General features: G+C 43.8%; 1 protein-coding gene across 1 annotated transcript in view; it reads right to left on the reverse strand.

The window, feature by feature from the left end:
* The window catches only part of ttbk1a (tau tubulin kinase 1a), a 63,113-nt gene that overhangs the window by 20,455 nt on the left and 25,732 nt on the right, over nucleotides 1–16,926 (reverse strand). The window contains 8 exon segments of the mRNA XM_038714809.1: nucleotides 1,490–1,671; nucleotides 2,936–3,276; nucleotides 3,845–4,018; nucleotides 4,400–4,636; nucleotides 6,296–6,450; nucleotides 6,544–6,669; nucleotides 8,540–8,632; nucleotides 8,863–8,928. Of these exon segments, the coding sequence (XP_038570737.1) occupies nucleotides 1,490–1,671; nucleotides 2,936–3,276; nucleotides 3,845–4,018; nucleotides 4,400–4,636; nucleotides 6,296–6,450; nucleotides 6,544–6,669; nucleotides 8,540–8,632; nucleotides 8,863–8,928 (1,374 nt within the window).

Raw genomic sequence — 16,926 nt, forward strand, 5'->3', positions numbered from 1 at the left:
AAGGATCAAATATTCTGCACTCCTCTAACACATTTTCTTTCATCTGCTTCTCTGACATGACGTTCAGCAAGTTTTCAGTCCTCGTTTGAATTCTTCCTGCTGGAAGTCAGCAGCAGAGTTTCTCTTCAGAACTGAAGTAAATATCGAATCTCTGCGATGATCATTTGGACAGAACGACTGCATGTGACAGGTGTTCAGCTGCAGGACGCTGCTGCCGTAAGCCTGCAGACAAACTCCTGCAGTCCGTCTGCAGGGCGTCACTGTGACATCTCTGAAGGACAACTCCAGCACGAGTCCAGATGTTCTGCTCTTTATCTCCACAGACTAACTGCACCTAATATCTGCACTACATCTGAACTTCCTGACTACTTTCTGAGCACTAATCCATCTGTATCCGTAGTCCAAACACGCCCAGGTGAACTACAGACTTTAAAACAGCCGCAGGTGTGAACGTGAAGGTGCCAGCCCCGTGACGGAATGGCGACCTGTCCAGGTACAGATAACACAAGGATGTTTATCTATTCGTTGTGAGATGTTTCTTGATTCAAATCACCAGTTTGTTTATATTTTATTCTATTTAGTGAAAACAACAGAAAACACTGAGCACTGATGTATTAAAGGTTTGGTTTCCTGTTCTGAATTAAAAATGCATCTCTAAGGTGCACAACAAAGGTTTCAGCACATAACCACAAAGCGAATATGTAAAGGAGAAAATCCCTTTAGAATTTTATGGCAGATTTCCGACATGTGGAACAGACTGTTAGTCACACAGAGCTGCTCTGCGCAGGGCCTCCTGCCAGTCACAGCCCAGGGCCACATATGTTGGTGTTGAAAGGACTTTAGGTAGAAAAGGTTTTGAATCTGTGTAGAAGATGCTGTAGCGGCACCTCAACCAGTCAACGTAGAGGAGCTGCAAGCAAGACTTTATTTCCTAATGTTACTTCAATACAACAAACTCCTCCCCCTCGTTTCCACCGCTTCCTGCAAAAACTCGCCTCTGACAAGATTTCAGAGCGAGACTTCAGTTTCCTGTTAAAAACAAAGGGGGTCACCGGGAGTCCCTCGTAGGGATCTTTTCCATGATGCTGTCAGACAGCTGCTAAAACAGTCTGAGGCTGTCGCTGGCAACAGGAAGCTCTTTCTGTGGACGCCATTTTAACCGGCGCAATCGCCCCGAAGGAATACGCTGCAGCCGGTTCAGCTGCCGGGGGAAACGCCTTGTAAGGAAAGGGCTGCACCTGATTTATCCTGAACTGACAAAACCTAAAAGCTAAGTCTGTCACTTTAACCCACGACAGCCCGCTGCAGAATCATCACCAAAGAAAGAAAAAACCTCCGGTCGTGCTGGATTTGTCCTTTCAGGTGCATGTTGGCGGGCAGATGAACGAGGCGGGGCGGCTGCTGCGGAGCCCGTCCACTTCCTCACCTGTCCACCAACACGCCGTCAGAGAGCTGAGCTCTGCTCTGATTGGCTGGCTGGGTCTCTTACCGGTCTTTGAGGTCCAATGGGCTCTGACTCTCTTCGGCGGGGGCGTCCTGACGGCAGCGAGTGACAGGGCGACTGGGCGGGGCTCCCGCCACTCCTTCTCGACGCCTCCTCCTCCGTTAGCGTTAGCATCCCTCGGCTGCTCTCCCTGGTGTGGGTCTTTGGACGAACCACCAGCTCCCCTCCTGCAGGACAACGAGACGTTAACCAGAGTTACAAGAAATCTTCCCATCTGTGAAGCCATGAAATGTTTTTACATGAAAATTAGCTAAACCGTCAAAATAGTTGTCCAATAATTTTCTCTCAACCGACTAATCGTTCCAGCTGTTCTTGTATAAACTGTTGGAGTTTAATTTATAACAAATCATCATATTATATAAAATCTGACTTTGTGAAGTACCTGAAGCTGTCAGATAAATGTAGTGAAGTGCAATATCTCCCTCTGTGATGCAGAAGGAGAAAGAAAATACTCAAGTAAAGTACCTCAAATTTGTACTTGAACAGGGCTGGGAATTAACCCGGGTACCAACAGGTAACAACCACATTCATATAAAAACCTTAAGGTAACTAGTTATGACCTGCCATAGAACAATTCTGCCAGAGTAGGGGAGAGTGTTTCATATTTTCTGTTTATTTAACGGCGACGTATGAGCGAGAAAACAGCTGAATCTAATTACAGATGATCTGTGACTGAGTCCTTTCAGGTGTTCACTGATGCAGAAATACATTTTATTATCATTCTGCAGTACTCAATATTGAAATGAATCCATGGCAGAAACATTTAAAGTTTGAAGTAAAGTAGCCTAATTAATGTCTGTTATTGTTATTTTCACAACACATCAGTGACGAGGAAATTTGATGCATTTTAAGATTTGCTGCTATTGTCATTATTCTAATGTGCTTCATCAGGATGACTGAATAAAATATAGATTTATTGATTAGACATGTTTTTGATATTTATTTTGGATAAATTGGTTTGTTAATCGAGTAATAGGCAACTTTTCTTTCTTTAGAATAAACAAAATTAGTTAGATTAATCGACTAATTGAAAAAATAATCGTTAGATTAATCGACTTGAAAAATAATCGATATGTACAGCCCTAAATATAATATAATAGAGAACATGATGACGTCTATGAGTGATAGGAAGGGTTCACGACCAACCACAGATCTATAGAACATGTGTGCAAAGACACGCAAAGCGTTTCAGTGTTTTTGTTGTAAATGCATATTACGCATTATTTGTGCAGACTCATTAGAGGGTGAAAACAACGCAACAGGATCATGTTGAGGCCGACTTTGTATGCAGAAAGAATTATTGTTGCTGTGCAGGAAAACGGGAGAAAAACAGGTTTCTCTCTCTTTGGTGTTCAGAATTAAGGTTTCACATTGAAAACGATAACCAGCCCTGACTGACTTTTCTTTACCCCGGTGAAAAGAAGCTCCTACCTGCAGCCCTGAGCCTCCTCCTCTCCTCCTGCTCCTCCAGGGGGCGGAGCTCCTCTGGCTCCTCGTCAGTGGTTCCTGACGTGGTTGGTTGGAAGTCTCGTAGCTCCGCCTCTTTGTCGATGATCACCCACTCTTTGCTGTCAAAGTCCTCCTCCTCGGCCAGCGGGACGGAGCGGATGAAGGCGTTGCTGTGCGCCTCCTGGTCGACGGACGCCACCGACACCTCCTGACGGCCGCTGACCTGACGGTCGCCGCGGCACCCGGGGTCGACAGACAGCATCTGAGCCGGCTGGGAGGAGTAGACGTGACGAGACGGAGAGCCGAGGATGTCCATCCTAGACCTGGAGGTCACAGAGACAGAAATACACGGGGGAACGTGACTCCCACAGCTGTTTGTTCAAACTCATCACCCAAAGTCCGAGTATCAACTAATTAAGGGCAAAGCAAAATCAAGATAAGTCTCAAGTCTTCCATGTCAAGTTCAAGTCTTGTCAAAGTATTTCTCAAGCCTGAAGGAGAGGGAAAGACCAAGTCATGTCGCAAGTTCTTGAGTTTAAGTCTTGTCAAAAACGTCTCTAGCCCCCCACGTCAGTGAGGCAGAGTCCAAGTCAAGTCTATTGTCCTTGAGGGCAAGTCTATGTTTTCAAAGGAAGTCTCAAGCCTGAAGGCAGAGAGCGCAGGTCCAAAATCAAGGTTAGAACTGAAGAAGCCTCTCGGATGAGAGACGAAACATCTTCAAGTATCTTTAACCAAGTAAAGTTGCCCTTGAATTTAACCTTCCTTGGGTAACTCTGACCTGGATGACTGAGAACCTTCACAGACAAACCCAAATTAATATTTCCCACTTTAACTTGTGTTTTCAAAATGTGAATCTAAAAATAAAACGAAACTCTGTTCCAGTGGTTTCACCTCTGTCCGTAGGCGTCGGGCCGGCCCTCAGCAGCAGACAGACGGTCAGATTCGGGGCTGTTGACCCGGCGATATCGTAAGGACCGACCTTGACCTGTCGGTGACTCCGGGACTCCTCCCCGAACCGGCGACCCCGGACACGCCCCCCGACCCACCTCCTCCTCCTGACCCCCCCTGAGGAAGGACAGGAAGTGATGTTTTATGGTCCAGCACAGCAGCCATTTAAACACTCGGCTTGAAAGCGTAATGAGAAAAATTTAAAAGGTAGGACAGAGAATAGTTGAATTGTACAGATGGTAAATGTTGTTAGCTATGAAATCCCAAAATTACTAGTTTAATAAATATAAATACTTAAAATAGAGAGTAAGAAAAAGAAATATACTTATCCTTTAACCTCCAGTCAGTTGATACAACAAGAGAAAAGCTTCTAACTTTTAAAACAAAAGTTTTTTATACTTAAAAACAAAATGGAAATACTCAAGCAAAGTACAAATACTAAAACAATGTACTTCCACTTCTGCAAAAATCTGAACTGAACTACACAACAACTCGTACGTCAGCTTTTCTACACCAGTTCAAACCTTGTTCAGGCTGATCCTGAGTCTGTTGCGGTTGAAGTCCGTGTCCTCCCAGGCCTCTCCTGGCTCTCCGCCGTGCGAGACGCCCGTCTCCCCGGGGGGCCGGGGTGGCGGGGCTGGCGGGGCGTTCTCCTGATCACTGAGATGTTCGTCCTGCAGAACGTCGTCAGTGTTCTCCCGCTGAAGATCTCCAGGAACCGGCGTCACGATGGCTCTGTGGTCAGAAAATGTAAGAGACTGATGTTTCAGAAACCATTTGGAAACTTATGATATGATGATAAATGAGATTCTGGTGGTTTAACGAACTGCATTCAGACTAAACCATTTTCCAAATGATGCCTTAGATATAATCAGGCCTTTGTTTGTAGTTCGTGTGGGATATGGAGCTCGAATTGTGTCTTTATTACATGCGAGAAAATAAATGATCTGAGAGAAAAAAAAAACTTTGAGAGAAAAAGTTTTCATACAAATAGCAAAAAATAATATATTTGAGACTAAAAAAAGTTTTGAGAGAAAGTATTTTCTCATAGAACATAAAAAATATAAATTTTTAATTTTAAAAATTATTTCTGAGAAATAAAATCTCTCTCAAAATACTTTGAAAAAAATCAAATATATACTTTTTGCTATCAGTGTGAAAACATTTTCTCAAAAAAAAAAAAAGTGGAAAAAAGTGTTTCTCTCAGGATTTTGCTTTCGCTGTGAAAATTGCGTCATGGGCGGGGCCACGTTCTTATTGGCCAGTCGGGTGAGCATCGTCTTGTCTTGGGAGTCGAACTGAACCATTACACCATTGTTCGGTTCACCCAGATAGATGCCAGTGTGACAGTTTAACTGGTGGCAAAATTAACTGGTGAAAGTCCCAGATGTGCCGTAGGCGTGGCTACAGGATCCATTGACTGCAAACCAGGAAATACGTTCTGATACTTTGTTTATCTCCGTAATGTATCGTCATGTAGATAAATGCTTCTGAGTGTAGTTTGCAGGCTACATCGTTAGCTGCATGATGATTCACAGGGACCTCTCCCACCTGCAAATGAGTTCAAAGCGAGGACTTTGAGCGTGATCACGGAGGCGACTGTGTCGCTGTTCAAAACACTAGAAAACCTCAATAAACCGTCCAAATCTTCGTGTTGTCTGTCTGATTTGTGCCACGGTCGGTTTAAATGTGTTCTTACTTGGGAAACAGGCTGAGGTGTTTTATGGAAAAGAAATACCGAGTTTATAAAAAGTGACACAGATTACATAATTTGTTCATTTCCACACCTGTTTCTATAAGGAGTTTTCAACATCTGGGGAAATATAAAGTACAGTGCTGAAGTCAGGATGTGGATAGCGTAGCTTAGCATAATGACTGGTAGAAGAAGGAAACAACTAGCCTGGATTTGTCCAAAGGTAACCAAATCCACCTTTGGTCATTTTGGTTCTTATTTTGAAAGTTTTCAGTCTTATTTTGGAAGCTTTCGGTCTTATTTTGGAAGCTTTTGGTCTTATTTTGGTCGATTTTGTTCTTACTTTGATGGTTATGGGTCTTATTTTGGTGGTTATGGGTCTTATTTTGGTAGATTTGGTTCTTATTTTGGAAGTTTTCGGTCTTAATTTGGTAGATTTGGGTTTTAGTTTGGTACTTATGGGTCTTATTTTGGTAGATTTGGTTCTTATTTTGGAAGATTTGGTTCTTATTTTGGAAGTTTTCGGTCTTAATTTTGTAGATTTGGGTTTTAGTTTGGTAGTTATGGGTCTTATTTTGTCGAGGTTTGTCCTTTCTATCAGTAATGTGGGAGGTTTTTGAGTCAGAAAGTATCACACGTGAACCTCTTTAGGTTTAGGGGGCGAAAAACGGCTCTGAAACAGCTGATGGTTCTGCTCTTACCCCACCATGGCGGCGGTGGGTCGCGTGTTGTGCTGTGGTTGGGTGGAGGCACTGGTCGACAATGTGACATCACCTCCTCCCTTCTCCCAATCAAAAGGCTCGTTCTCGGTGATGATTCGCTCTTTCATGCTGTTCTCGAACACCGACATGAGCAGCTGGATAAAATAACAAGACACAGTCATGAATCTGAACTCATGTCCAGGACTCGCAGCATCCTGCAGACAGACAGTTCGCTTCACAGTGCATACCTGGTAGTCTGGTTTGGTGTAGTAGTCCAGAGCCAGGACGTGGTCCAGGAAGATATTAAACTCTGAAGGCATGTGTTTGAGCAGCATCCGATGGTCATAACGCTCTTTAATCTGACCAACTTGTTCCTGGAAAAATCCCCCACCAAAAATCCCTTTTAGCTGCAGCAAATTAACAAAGATTCAGCTGAAGTTTTAAATTCACACCTTTAATATAAAACAGGTGATCATCAGGCAAACAGGACAGCCAAAACCAAAATATAAACCGTTTTAAACCTCATTTTAATACAAATGTAATAGTTTTATGAGGGGTTTACATGGTTCATGTAAAATACTTAGGTGTGAAACCTGCATTCATTGATTTTTTTTATCTAAACAAACTGTGGAAAACATCTGACATGTTGCCATCTTATAAGTTGTAGAAGCTAACTACTTTCACACAAGCAGGAACCTTCAGGTCTGAAAAGAGCCTTAAAGGAGACCTATGCTTTTCCAGTCCCATATTCTAGTTCTGTGACTCCTGTATAGCAGCTCTGCATGATGCAAAGTTCAAAAAACCATTTTATTTTCTTATACTGACTCTTCATGTAGGCCTTCATTTCAGCCTCTGTGTGAAACAAGCTGTAGATGCTCCTGTCCCTTTAAGGCCCCCCCCTCTCAAAGCCCACTGCCAAGACCTGAAGCATGTTACCAGGCTGTTGTTGTTGCTGGGCAGAACAGGCAGACTGAGCCGTTGCTGGGCCGTTGCTATGGGAGCACATGCCCATATATGGGCACCAGCTCCATATTACGCCGTTGGTGGAAAAAGCAGTTGAAAACAGGAAATCTGAGGTTTTTGCTCACAGGGATTTCTTTTAAATACTTTAACCTTATTATTTGAAGCTCTGGCCATGTTTAACATGAACATCCAACATTATAACATTGTAGATAAGTCATAAAATGTGGAAAAGCATAATAGATCTCCTTTAAAGCTGCATCCTCTCTAGCAGCCAGCAGGGGGCGCCTCCACCGGCTGCAGAAAGAAGTGTGATTGTATAGAAGTCTCTATACTATATATATATATATATCTAAAATGTTTCTACTTCTCAGCTGAATAATTCCCTCAGTAAACACTTGCTAGTTTCAAGTCTTCTTCAACACAGCATGATGTTCATTTAGTAAATTATGGTCCCATTTAGAGGAACAGAGACCAGGAAGCAGGGGAGGCTTTAGGGGGCTACAAGCTGATTGACAACCTGTCAATCAGGATAGAGGCGACTCGTATCCGCTGCTCTGTGTACATTTAACCAGCGCTGCGTTTAGAGTCGGCTGGTCATTTTTCAGTAAGTATGTTTAGTTTTAAGCCTGTTTGTCGCTAGCTCCACCTTGTCGTCCAAATATGGTCACGTCTGTTTCCAATGAAACAAGATAGCGACGGCCAAAAATGCCAAACTGCAGGCTTCTTAACTGCAGTCCACAAACCAACGGGTGACATCACGTCTGTGCTTTCACATCCAGCAGCTACAGAGCAACATAATCATACCATTGAACTGATGAAGGTGAGTCCAGTGTTTTCTCTCTGTTAGCTCTGTGTTTGGTCTCCACCAGCTCCTGAGGGAAATATCTGGCTCTTTAGCTGCTAAACGCTCCACTATGTTCACCAGCTGCTCTCTGACTGAGTCTGTCTGCTCGTGTACGGCGGCTTTATCAGAACCAGATAGGAAATGTGCCGCAAAACCAAAAGTAGGAGCTAAAAGAGGCTAAAAAAACTCCGTAGAGCTGCAGAGATGGTGATTATTACAAACCTATCACATTATACATATTCATTTGATCCATTAGTAAATATATTATTCAGTACAGCTTTAAAACGTGTCTAAAACATAGGATAGGGTTTTATGAAGCTATAAAATGAAGCTATGCTCACAGGCTACACTCTACTGTTAGAAAGTCAGTAACTGTGGAGGTACATGTGCGCGAGACCGGTTCCTGGTTTGTTCATGTTCCGGTGAAGCAGTCTGACCTTATCTTTTATCTTTCGCCATGGCAGCTGTCCCACAGCAAACTCCACCAACATGTAAAACAATGACCACAGGTCATCGTGGCGACCCATTTCCTGCAGGAACACAACAGAAACACATCATTAGGACGTGGTCGTTCACCATTCGTGGACCGTCTTTGTGTCCTGAACCACGACTCATCAAGCACCGACAGCAGAGCGGCGTCACATATAAACTCAGAGCGCCAACGCTGCTGCTGGTGAATATTTCATCATTCACCAGGATCATCAGAGTCACTGTGGTACTTTGTGGTTCCAGTTGTTCAAAGACAACAAACAGCACTGACCTTGTTTTTATGAGCGTTGACTGAGGCGTAGCGGACTGTCCCTCTGAAGCCTGCCACGGTCCTCGGCTGAACACAAGACGAAGAGAAGTCAGTCAGCGGTCACATCAGCACGCTCCCTGACCACAACTCACTAATGAATCTTCTATTCCTAGACGACATACTGCTGCTCCAACACATAAAAACATAAAACTTGTCCCCAAACAAACATCTGGAGACAGCTGGTAAAGCCGGGAGTGTGAGCAGTGAAATCTTTTCATGACAACTATTTGGTTTTCATGTTCTCTGGATCTTCTTCTAAAATACAGTGTATAACCACAGCATCATGGACAATACAGACTAGTGAAAACACAGCTTGTTGTGGCTGAATCCAAACAGAAAAGGCTTAAATGAAAGTTAACGACCTGGACGTCATTAGCTACGCAGAGACAGCTACATTTGTGTATTTTTTTCTATAAGGCAAATGACCAAATTACATTAGTAGCCTCTTCAGCTTTGCAGTCAGTACTCATCGTACCCAGTCCAGCAGGCAGCTGCTTTTAACCCAGGATGACTTCGTTGTTGGGAAAGACTGCCTTGTCATACTGTGCACCGTCTACTTGGAACTCCTTGCAGAGATGAGTGTAAATGTTTTAAATAAGCAGGCTTTCCATTCGTGTTAATTTAGCATTCCCGCTATAGACTTTCGAAGGCCTTTTGTGTGACTTTGCGCAAGCTTTTCTGATAGTTGTGATGTTCTTGGGCATTTTATTGCGTTGAAATTGTGGGAATAAGTGCAAACTGCAAAGGTAGATGTGATATTTTTCACATTAGAATTATAGTTGAACCATTAAACAGTCCCTCCAGGACTTTGCAAGCCTGACCCTGACCCTAGTGTCTTTTAGCGCTTGCAGCTGACCGGGATGCAGCAGCCTGTGTCTCAGTGTCTTTCTGATGTCCTCCATGTGTTTCTGACATTCTCTCCGTATGTTTTGAGGCGGCAAAGTGTTTGTCAGCATACGATTTCCTTTATGTTCGACCGCGATACTGCACGTTCTGCAGAACAGTTTCCCCGCTTTGAGGAAAGAAGATCTGCAATTGTGAGACGTTGCTATCACACAAGGAAGTGAGTTTGCTGACATACGACAACATTTTGGGAATGTGGGAAATGCATAGACTGTATATAAGAAATGGACGTAGTCATTGTGGACTGCCGTTATGAAGCCTCGAGTTTGGCCGATAGGGGGCCGCCATGTTGAGTTTTTTGCAACCAGGAAGTGCCCGGAAGTGATGATACAGCGGAGCTAACGGCCGTCATTTTAACAGGGCTGATAACTTTGTCTAGTGAACAACAGGCTTAAAACTAAATGTACTCACCAGAGAAAGTGAACAGCCAACAACTAATAAGCTTTTTCAATGGTGCTGGTTAAATTTACACAGCGCTGAGGGTACGAGTCGGCTCTAGCCTGATTGACAGGTCGCCATTACAAAGACTTGTCAATCATAGATAATCCCGCCCTGAAACACACTCTGCTTTGTGGTCTATTTTAAAAATAAATGGGACCATAATTTACACTAAATGAGTCATTTTGTGTTGAAGAAGACTTGAAACTAGCGACTGAGACCATAAACTCATCAAGTGTTTACTGGGGTAATTATTCAGCTGAGAAGTAGAAACATTTTACCGTTATTTCTAATGGAGCTGGACTTCTTTTGCAACCAGAAGAGTCGCCCCCTGCTGGCCGTTCGATAGAATACAGGTTTAAGGGTGTGCATCACATCGCTGACCGGAAGCTTCCCGCTTGCCGAAACGGCGATAAGTCAAATTTGCAGTCGTGCTGAATTCACAGAGATTTGTTGAATTTGTGTTAATAGCTGCGAAATCTGGGAGGGACTGATTTAGTTGCTTGAAGATGTTTCAATGTGATGTTTTTTATAGTATTCTGTTAATGTTTTAATGATATTGTTCTCATTCTACGTCTGTAATGTCAAACTCGCTGTCCTGCTGCCTTTCTTGGCCAGAGCGCCTTTGAAAAAAGAGACTTTATCTTGTTAAATAAAGGTTAAATAAAAAATAAAGAAGCTTGCTGCTACGTAAAAAATTCCAGCCATATTTGGATTCAGCCATGTCACATACTGGGCGTGTGGATCAGCCTGTGTTGTCGACGCTGAACTCGGTTCACGTGGTATTTTGTTTTCTGGCTGCAGCCAGAAACCATGAGTCATGAAAATCCAAACAAAGCACGAGCTGCTTGTGTAAAATTATTACAATCTAATTATCCTGAGATCATCATTAGATTCAGTCACAGACTTTATTAGACTGCACTGAAACGTGATGTGGCGTCTGAGCTGCAGCAGCTCCGTCCAGTGAAATCTCGTTTCTGATGTAAACTAAAACCAAAACAACCAAATAATGACACAAACAGAAACATCAGCAGAGGGTCACACCGCATCAACAGCCTCCAGCCTCGCCAGGAAACAAGCGCTCAACGACATGTTCCATGGTGATGTACTGGTGAGCAGGACACGATGGCGTGCAAAGTTCTCCCATGACAACTGAGAGACACGTGCTGACTTCGACAAATGGATGTAAATCTTGATGTCTTTATGACCTTTAAACTCGAGCCCGGGTTTATTGGAGGAAAGTTTTGTGGTTAACAAACTAAAGTTACGTCCCCTCATGATTGTTGACTTTTTGAATCCTTTTTATTGTGTTCACCATGTTTAGTAGCTAGCAGGCTTCTTCTTCCTCACTTTTGTTGGCATACGCCTGCATTTCTTGGTGCTGAACGAAAACGTACGAGTCACGAACAGACTCTTTAAGGTGGAACACTCGTTTGACCTGAAGTCATAATCACACCTCCATGCGAAAGAAATTCACTGAAATGAAATATAGAACTAAGACAAACTTGCAAAATTGATAAACTATATTGATTTATTTATAGCTTAGTAAACTCCTGCCTGTCTGCAGGTCCCAGTCCAGGATCGTCCTCTAACACCTAAGCCCAGAAAGGACAAATGAACAACAACAGGAGGACGGAACAAAACGTTCCCTGCTGTTCCTCGTCTCTCCCCGCCTCTTCTCAGATGCGTGTTGCACAGGAGAAACCCTGATGAATACTACTAACTCTTAAACTTTTCCCTTTCCGCTCTTGTGTTTACTAATGAGGAAACAGCTGCGGTGGTGGTGGCGCAAAGCGAATCAGTGAGCAGGTGCGAGGTATTAGCGCTGTCGCGAAAACCTGCAAAATTGAGATACCGCTCTATTGGTCAAGCCTGCCACGGAGAATCGCAAGCACCGCAACAACCGCACTGTCCAGACTTTACACTTCAGGGCGTGTTAAATTAATAAATCACTCTGTAACAGTTCAAGGACGGATCGCCGTGGGCTGAACAAAAATGTTATCACGATAAAAACATTTCATATCATACTGATAATTATCACGATAAATGTCAGGATTTCAGGATTAAGATTTTTGCTCCTGAGTGAAAATTGAAGAAACCGGATGGTTAATTATGTGGTTAAACTTTTCTTTATGGTCAGAACGGGACAAACACTTGATGCCAAACAGAGCATCACGAGTTAGAACATTCAAAAAACTATTATGATAAAAATTTAAAGTAATAAATAAATAAATATTTTAACAGAAAAATAAGTGCTAATTTGTTCATGATTCATATGAATTTAATTAATAATTGAGGAAAATTATATTGTGATAATTATCATTATTGTTTTATTGCCCAGCCCTAGCTGTGCCTGACCCGACTTAAACCTTAGAAGCTGCAAGTGTTGCCGTGTTTTGTGCTGTTTAACTGTTTATTTTAAAGGTTAGCTAACTTGGCGTTAGCAAATTGCGCGGCTAATGTGGCTAGCAGGCTCGGCGATGTTGGACTAACGTTGTGATCCTGAGGGACAGTCGAGAGAAACTGAACGGAAAGCCTCGTTGGAAGCTCACTAACTGACAGTGTGTCGGATGCCTGCAGCTGTTTTTCATGTTGCTTTCTGTGGAAATTTAGTTGTAACGTTACGCAGCGGTTAGCTGAGGACGGCCCATTCTGCTCCGCACCGGCGTGTGTTGGTGTTTTTGCGGTGCGTAAATTGACTTGATAGACAGGCCCTGAAGGCGACGATGAAGCTACGTCTGAAAAAGACAAAATCAAAGGACAGAAATGAGTTTGCTTGGCAATGTTGTTGACTAGCACCCAGCAGCTAGCTCGCGCCAAATGACTTTGTTAATGAAAAACCGCGCTGTTGAGCCCAAACATAGTACCACGGGGGAAATGACTTCACCGCGACAGCCCTAGGTGGTATCGGCGGTCCTCACAAGGGCAACGCACTTCACTTCTGAAAGCCGTACAATGAAGCCATAAGATAAAGTGATACCGACACACCCGTGGGTTTGGATCCTCCAACAACTGAACGCACTTCAACCTCTGATGGCGGCTAACGCGTTTTTGCTCTTTGTGGTGTCGGCTGGTGATGCGGCTGTGACCCCTCTGCTGCTATAAGAAACACTCACATCCCTGGATAACCATGGAGATGATGGAGAAACGGGAGGCATGCACGTCAAAATCATAAGTCCAAAGGAACTGTAAGAAAAACAAAAACAAACACTGAAAACGTAAAACGATGAAGACAAATCATTGATAAAAAGAAGTGATGATTGGTGATCAGTACAGGCTGAACATCATGCAAACTGTTGCTGCATTAAACCCGGGGATCCAAAGGTCATTTTAAATACAGCTGATTTCTGTGGAGAAAAACTCAAAAGATTTCAGAAAACACTGCTTGTACACAGAAATTATGGCTTAAATCACAAAACTTTATCCTTTGTTACAAATCTGACATTAATCTCAGAGCTTTAAAGGGTCAGGGTTAAACATGATGATCAGAGCGCATCCTGTTCAACACGCCACACGTTCACGTCACAGGCCTCAGTGTTCCAGCCGTCAGAGGCAGAAGCAGCAGAGCTATTTATTCCACCACGATGATTTATTCATCGGTCCATCAGGGCAGAGAGACAGCTGATCCTGGAGCAGCATGTTTTTGCGTCTGTGTGACTAATTGGGTCGATTTTCTTTGAAACTGGTCCAGTATTGAGCGAGCTGCAGTCAGCAGCAGCAAAACAGGTCTTTGTAAGTGTCTGACAGCATGATGGAGAGGATCCCTCCAGAGAGAGAGCTTTATATAAAGAGTAAGATCCTTTCTGTTTAACCAGAACCTCGTCAAATCCACCAAACTCTGTAGATAAAAATACAAACCCTGTTTCCAGAAAATGTTTTTCCAAAATGCAATAAAAACAAAAATCGGGATTCGTTAATTAATGTAAAGCTTTGTTTAACTGAGAGAAGTACAAAGAAAAGATTTTCAGTAGTTTAACTGACCAGCGTTAATTGTGTTTTGTAAATATCAACAAAGTTAGATTTCATGCCTGCAACACGGTCAACCAAGCTGGGAATGAGGCGTGTTAACATCGTGTCGTGTCTTCAGCTGCTCAGCCGTCTGTGGTCGCCCTCTTCATGATGCGCCACACATCTTCAGCAGGAGACAGACCAGGGGCCTCATTTATAAAACCGTGCGTAGAAACCTCGCTAAAAGTGCCAGAAATGGTGTACGGCAAAAAATATTCAGAGTTATAAAACCGTGCGTACGCACATCTGTAAGCAAGCTCCGTTTATAAATCACAATCAGCTTGAAATGTGGCCCCTGTGAGGGAGCTCCATGTCCGGCCCTCCAAACGCTCAGTGAAGCTCATTAATATTAATCCGTCCTGACTGCAGGAAGAGAAGGAGGCGGACTCTGACAGAGAGCGAGGCTGGTGAAGCTGAAGCTGTTTGGTGGGTAAAAAACGCACTTTCACCAACGCTTGTGCACCGGAGGAAAGGAGGCCCGGAGCTCCGCCCATTTATAGCCGATCTGCAGGAAGGGGCCTCCCTCGCTGGCTGGAGGGGGCCACACAGACCCAGGTACTGATCTGGATTCCCCCATTTGAACAGAGAGGAAACAGAATGACTTCCTCTGTGTCTAAACATTTAGTCGGCTCGCTGAACGAGGTGCTGACGAGGTAAAGAAATAGGACTTGTTGGAAAGATTTCTTTAATATAACAGTGTTATACTGTTCGTAACGCCGCGCAGCGCATCACATCCACACGCTGGCGCTCAGCGTTTGGCTCATAAGGCGACGAACATGTGAACATATGAAACTCTGCTCTCGTATTTGCTCGACTGACGCTCTGAAAACAGCATCAGCTCAAATGTAGTTTTTCTCCTGTTCACCTTATTTAGGAAAATAAATAAAGTATTAATTAATCTGATTCCTGATTAAACTGTATAAAATATTTGAGGCTGTTTGCAGAAACAGAATCTCTGTTTGGGTTTATGATCCTGAATCTGGATCTTTTTGTGGCTGTAAATGATTTTAATGATGTTTTTCGGCCACTTCAGGGAAAATCAGTCAAACGGGTGTTTGTTTATTTAGAAAGGCTTTAAGCCTTTTTAATCTCAACGTCTCAGCGATGTGGACTCGCATTTCTTGACGCGGGGTCAGACTGTGTTCTGAAGTCCACCTGTGGCTTTATTGGTCCTGAACCTGAAGGCTCGAAGGTCACGCACCTTATGTACGGTTGACTTTAAAATATCTAAATTCCCTGCAATCTTGCGTTTGTGTGTTATTGTGTTGACTGTTTTTTTTAACCCTTTAAAACAACAAAGTCACTCAACAAACCGGCCGAGGCAGCGGCACACCAGCGACTCCCGAGTCCTGCCGGGTTAAATTGTCTGGTGGCTTTGACGAGAGCTACAGAGTGACTGTTTCTCTGTGGGGATCCTCTCCATCCTGCTGTCAGACACTTACAGACCTGTTTCCCTGCAGCTCGCTCGCTCAATACTGGACCAACCTTTAGTAACATAGACACAAAAACACAGGTTGACAAATAGCTTTCCCTGCCAGAGCAGGTAACTGAACCCCAAACTGCTCCATCAGATTGATTAAGGCAGCGCAGTCCTTAGAGCAGGGACGGAGAGCAGAATGAGTCTAATGATCTTCTATTCATTTCTTTTCATAATCAAATCTCTTCTTCCTGTTGTCCGCAGTTTATTCTGACTCGGCTGAATAAAAGCACCCTGTGGAGCTCTGGGGCGCGACGATGCGGCGGCTCTGGACGCGTCTTTCACGCTGGTTTAACCCGGAACCAACGTGCTAAGAAAGGCAGCTATGCACCAGGACAGGTGAACAAGAAGACCGCTAGCAAGCAGACGCTTATTTCAACACCGGGGCCCGTATTCATCAAGCTCCTCAGGCCGGTAGGGGCCCCGTATGTGGGCCATAAGATTAAGCTCAGTGGATGTGAATGTGGACGAAACAAGGAAAATTCAGGAGCTCTTATCAGACGAAACAGTCGCTTCACTCATGGTTTCAACGGTAACGGAGACACGTTTTAATAAAAATCAAAGTTACATTTGTATTTCAAAAAAATGGCAAACTTATTAGCAAATAATTCTGGAATTCTGAGAGACGGACGTAGACTGAGCCAAGGGTTTATTTACGGCGTCCGCCGGAAGCCTCTCAGAAGCGTTTCAGCAGCGGAGCGCTTTCATTCCTCAGGTGCATCTAGCATTTACCACAGGAGCATTTCAGAATAAGAGCGTTTTGCCTGCCAGATTTTGCCGACACGTTTACATTTAGTTGATTTGGTGATTAGTGCTTGCTTGAGCTACGTAGTTATTTTTATTTATCTTTTGCTGATTTTACTGTGTTTATTGTTTATATACGAGTGGAAGTCTGTCCCGGGTATTTTATTTTGAAAATTTACCGGATTCTCGCCCGTTTTATGTGTCGGACTTCCTGCCGTGTTCATCTGCTCTGTGCTGCTTGACGCTGGGACGCTTCTGGTGTGAGCACAAACATTTAGTAGAGTGGCTGCGATCAGCTCCGGCAGCAGCGAAGCAGGTGGGCCCCGCGATGAAGCTCCGCCCCCACTGTGCTGAGAGTCCAGCTCCGCCCCCGTGTAGGACTAAATATTAAGTATCAGTCTGAGAGCTGATTCACGACACAGGACCAATCAATGAAGAGATTTCCTTGTTTCAGA

Source organism: Micropterus salmoides, unplaced genomic scaffold (genome assembly GCF_014851395.1).
Source record: "Micropterus salmoides isolate LMB-PRFRI ecotype aquatic unplaced genomic scaffold, ASM1485139v1 Ms_hic_scaffold_12, whole genome shotgun sequence".
Lineage (NCBI taxonomy): Eukaryota > Metazoa > Chordata > Actinopteri > Centrarchiformes > Centrarchidae > Micropterus > Micropterus salmoides.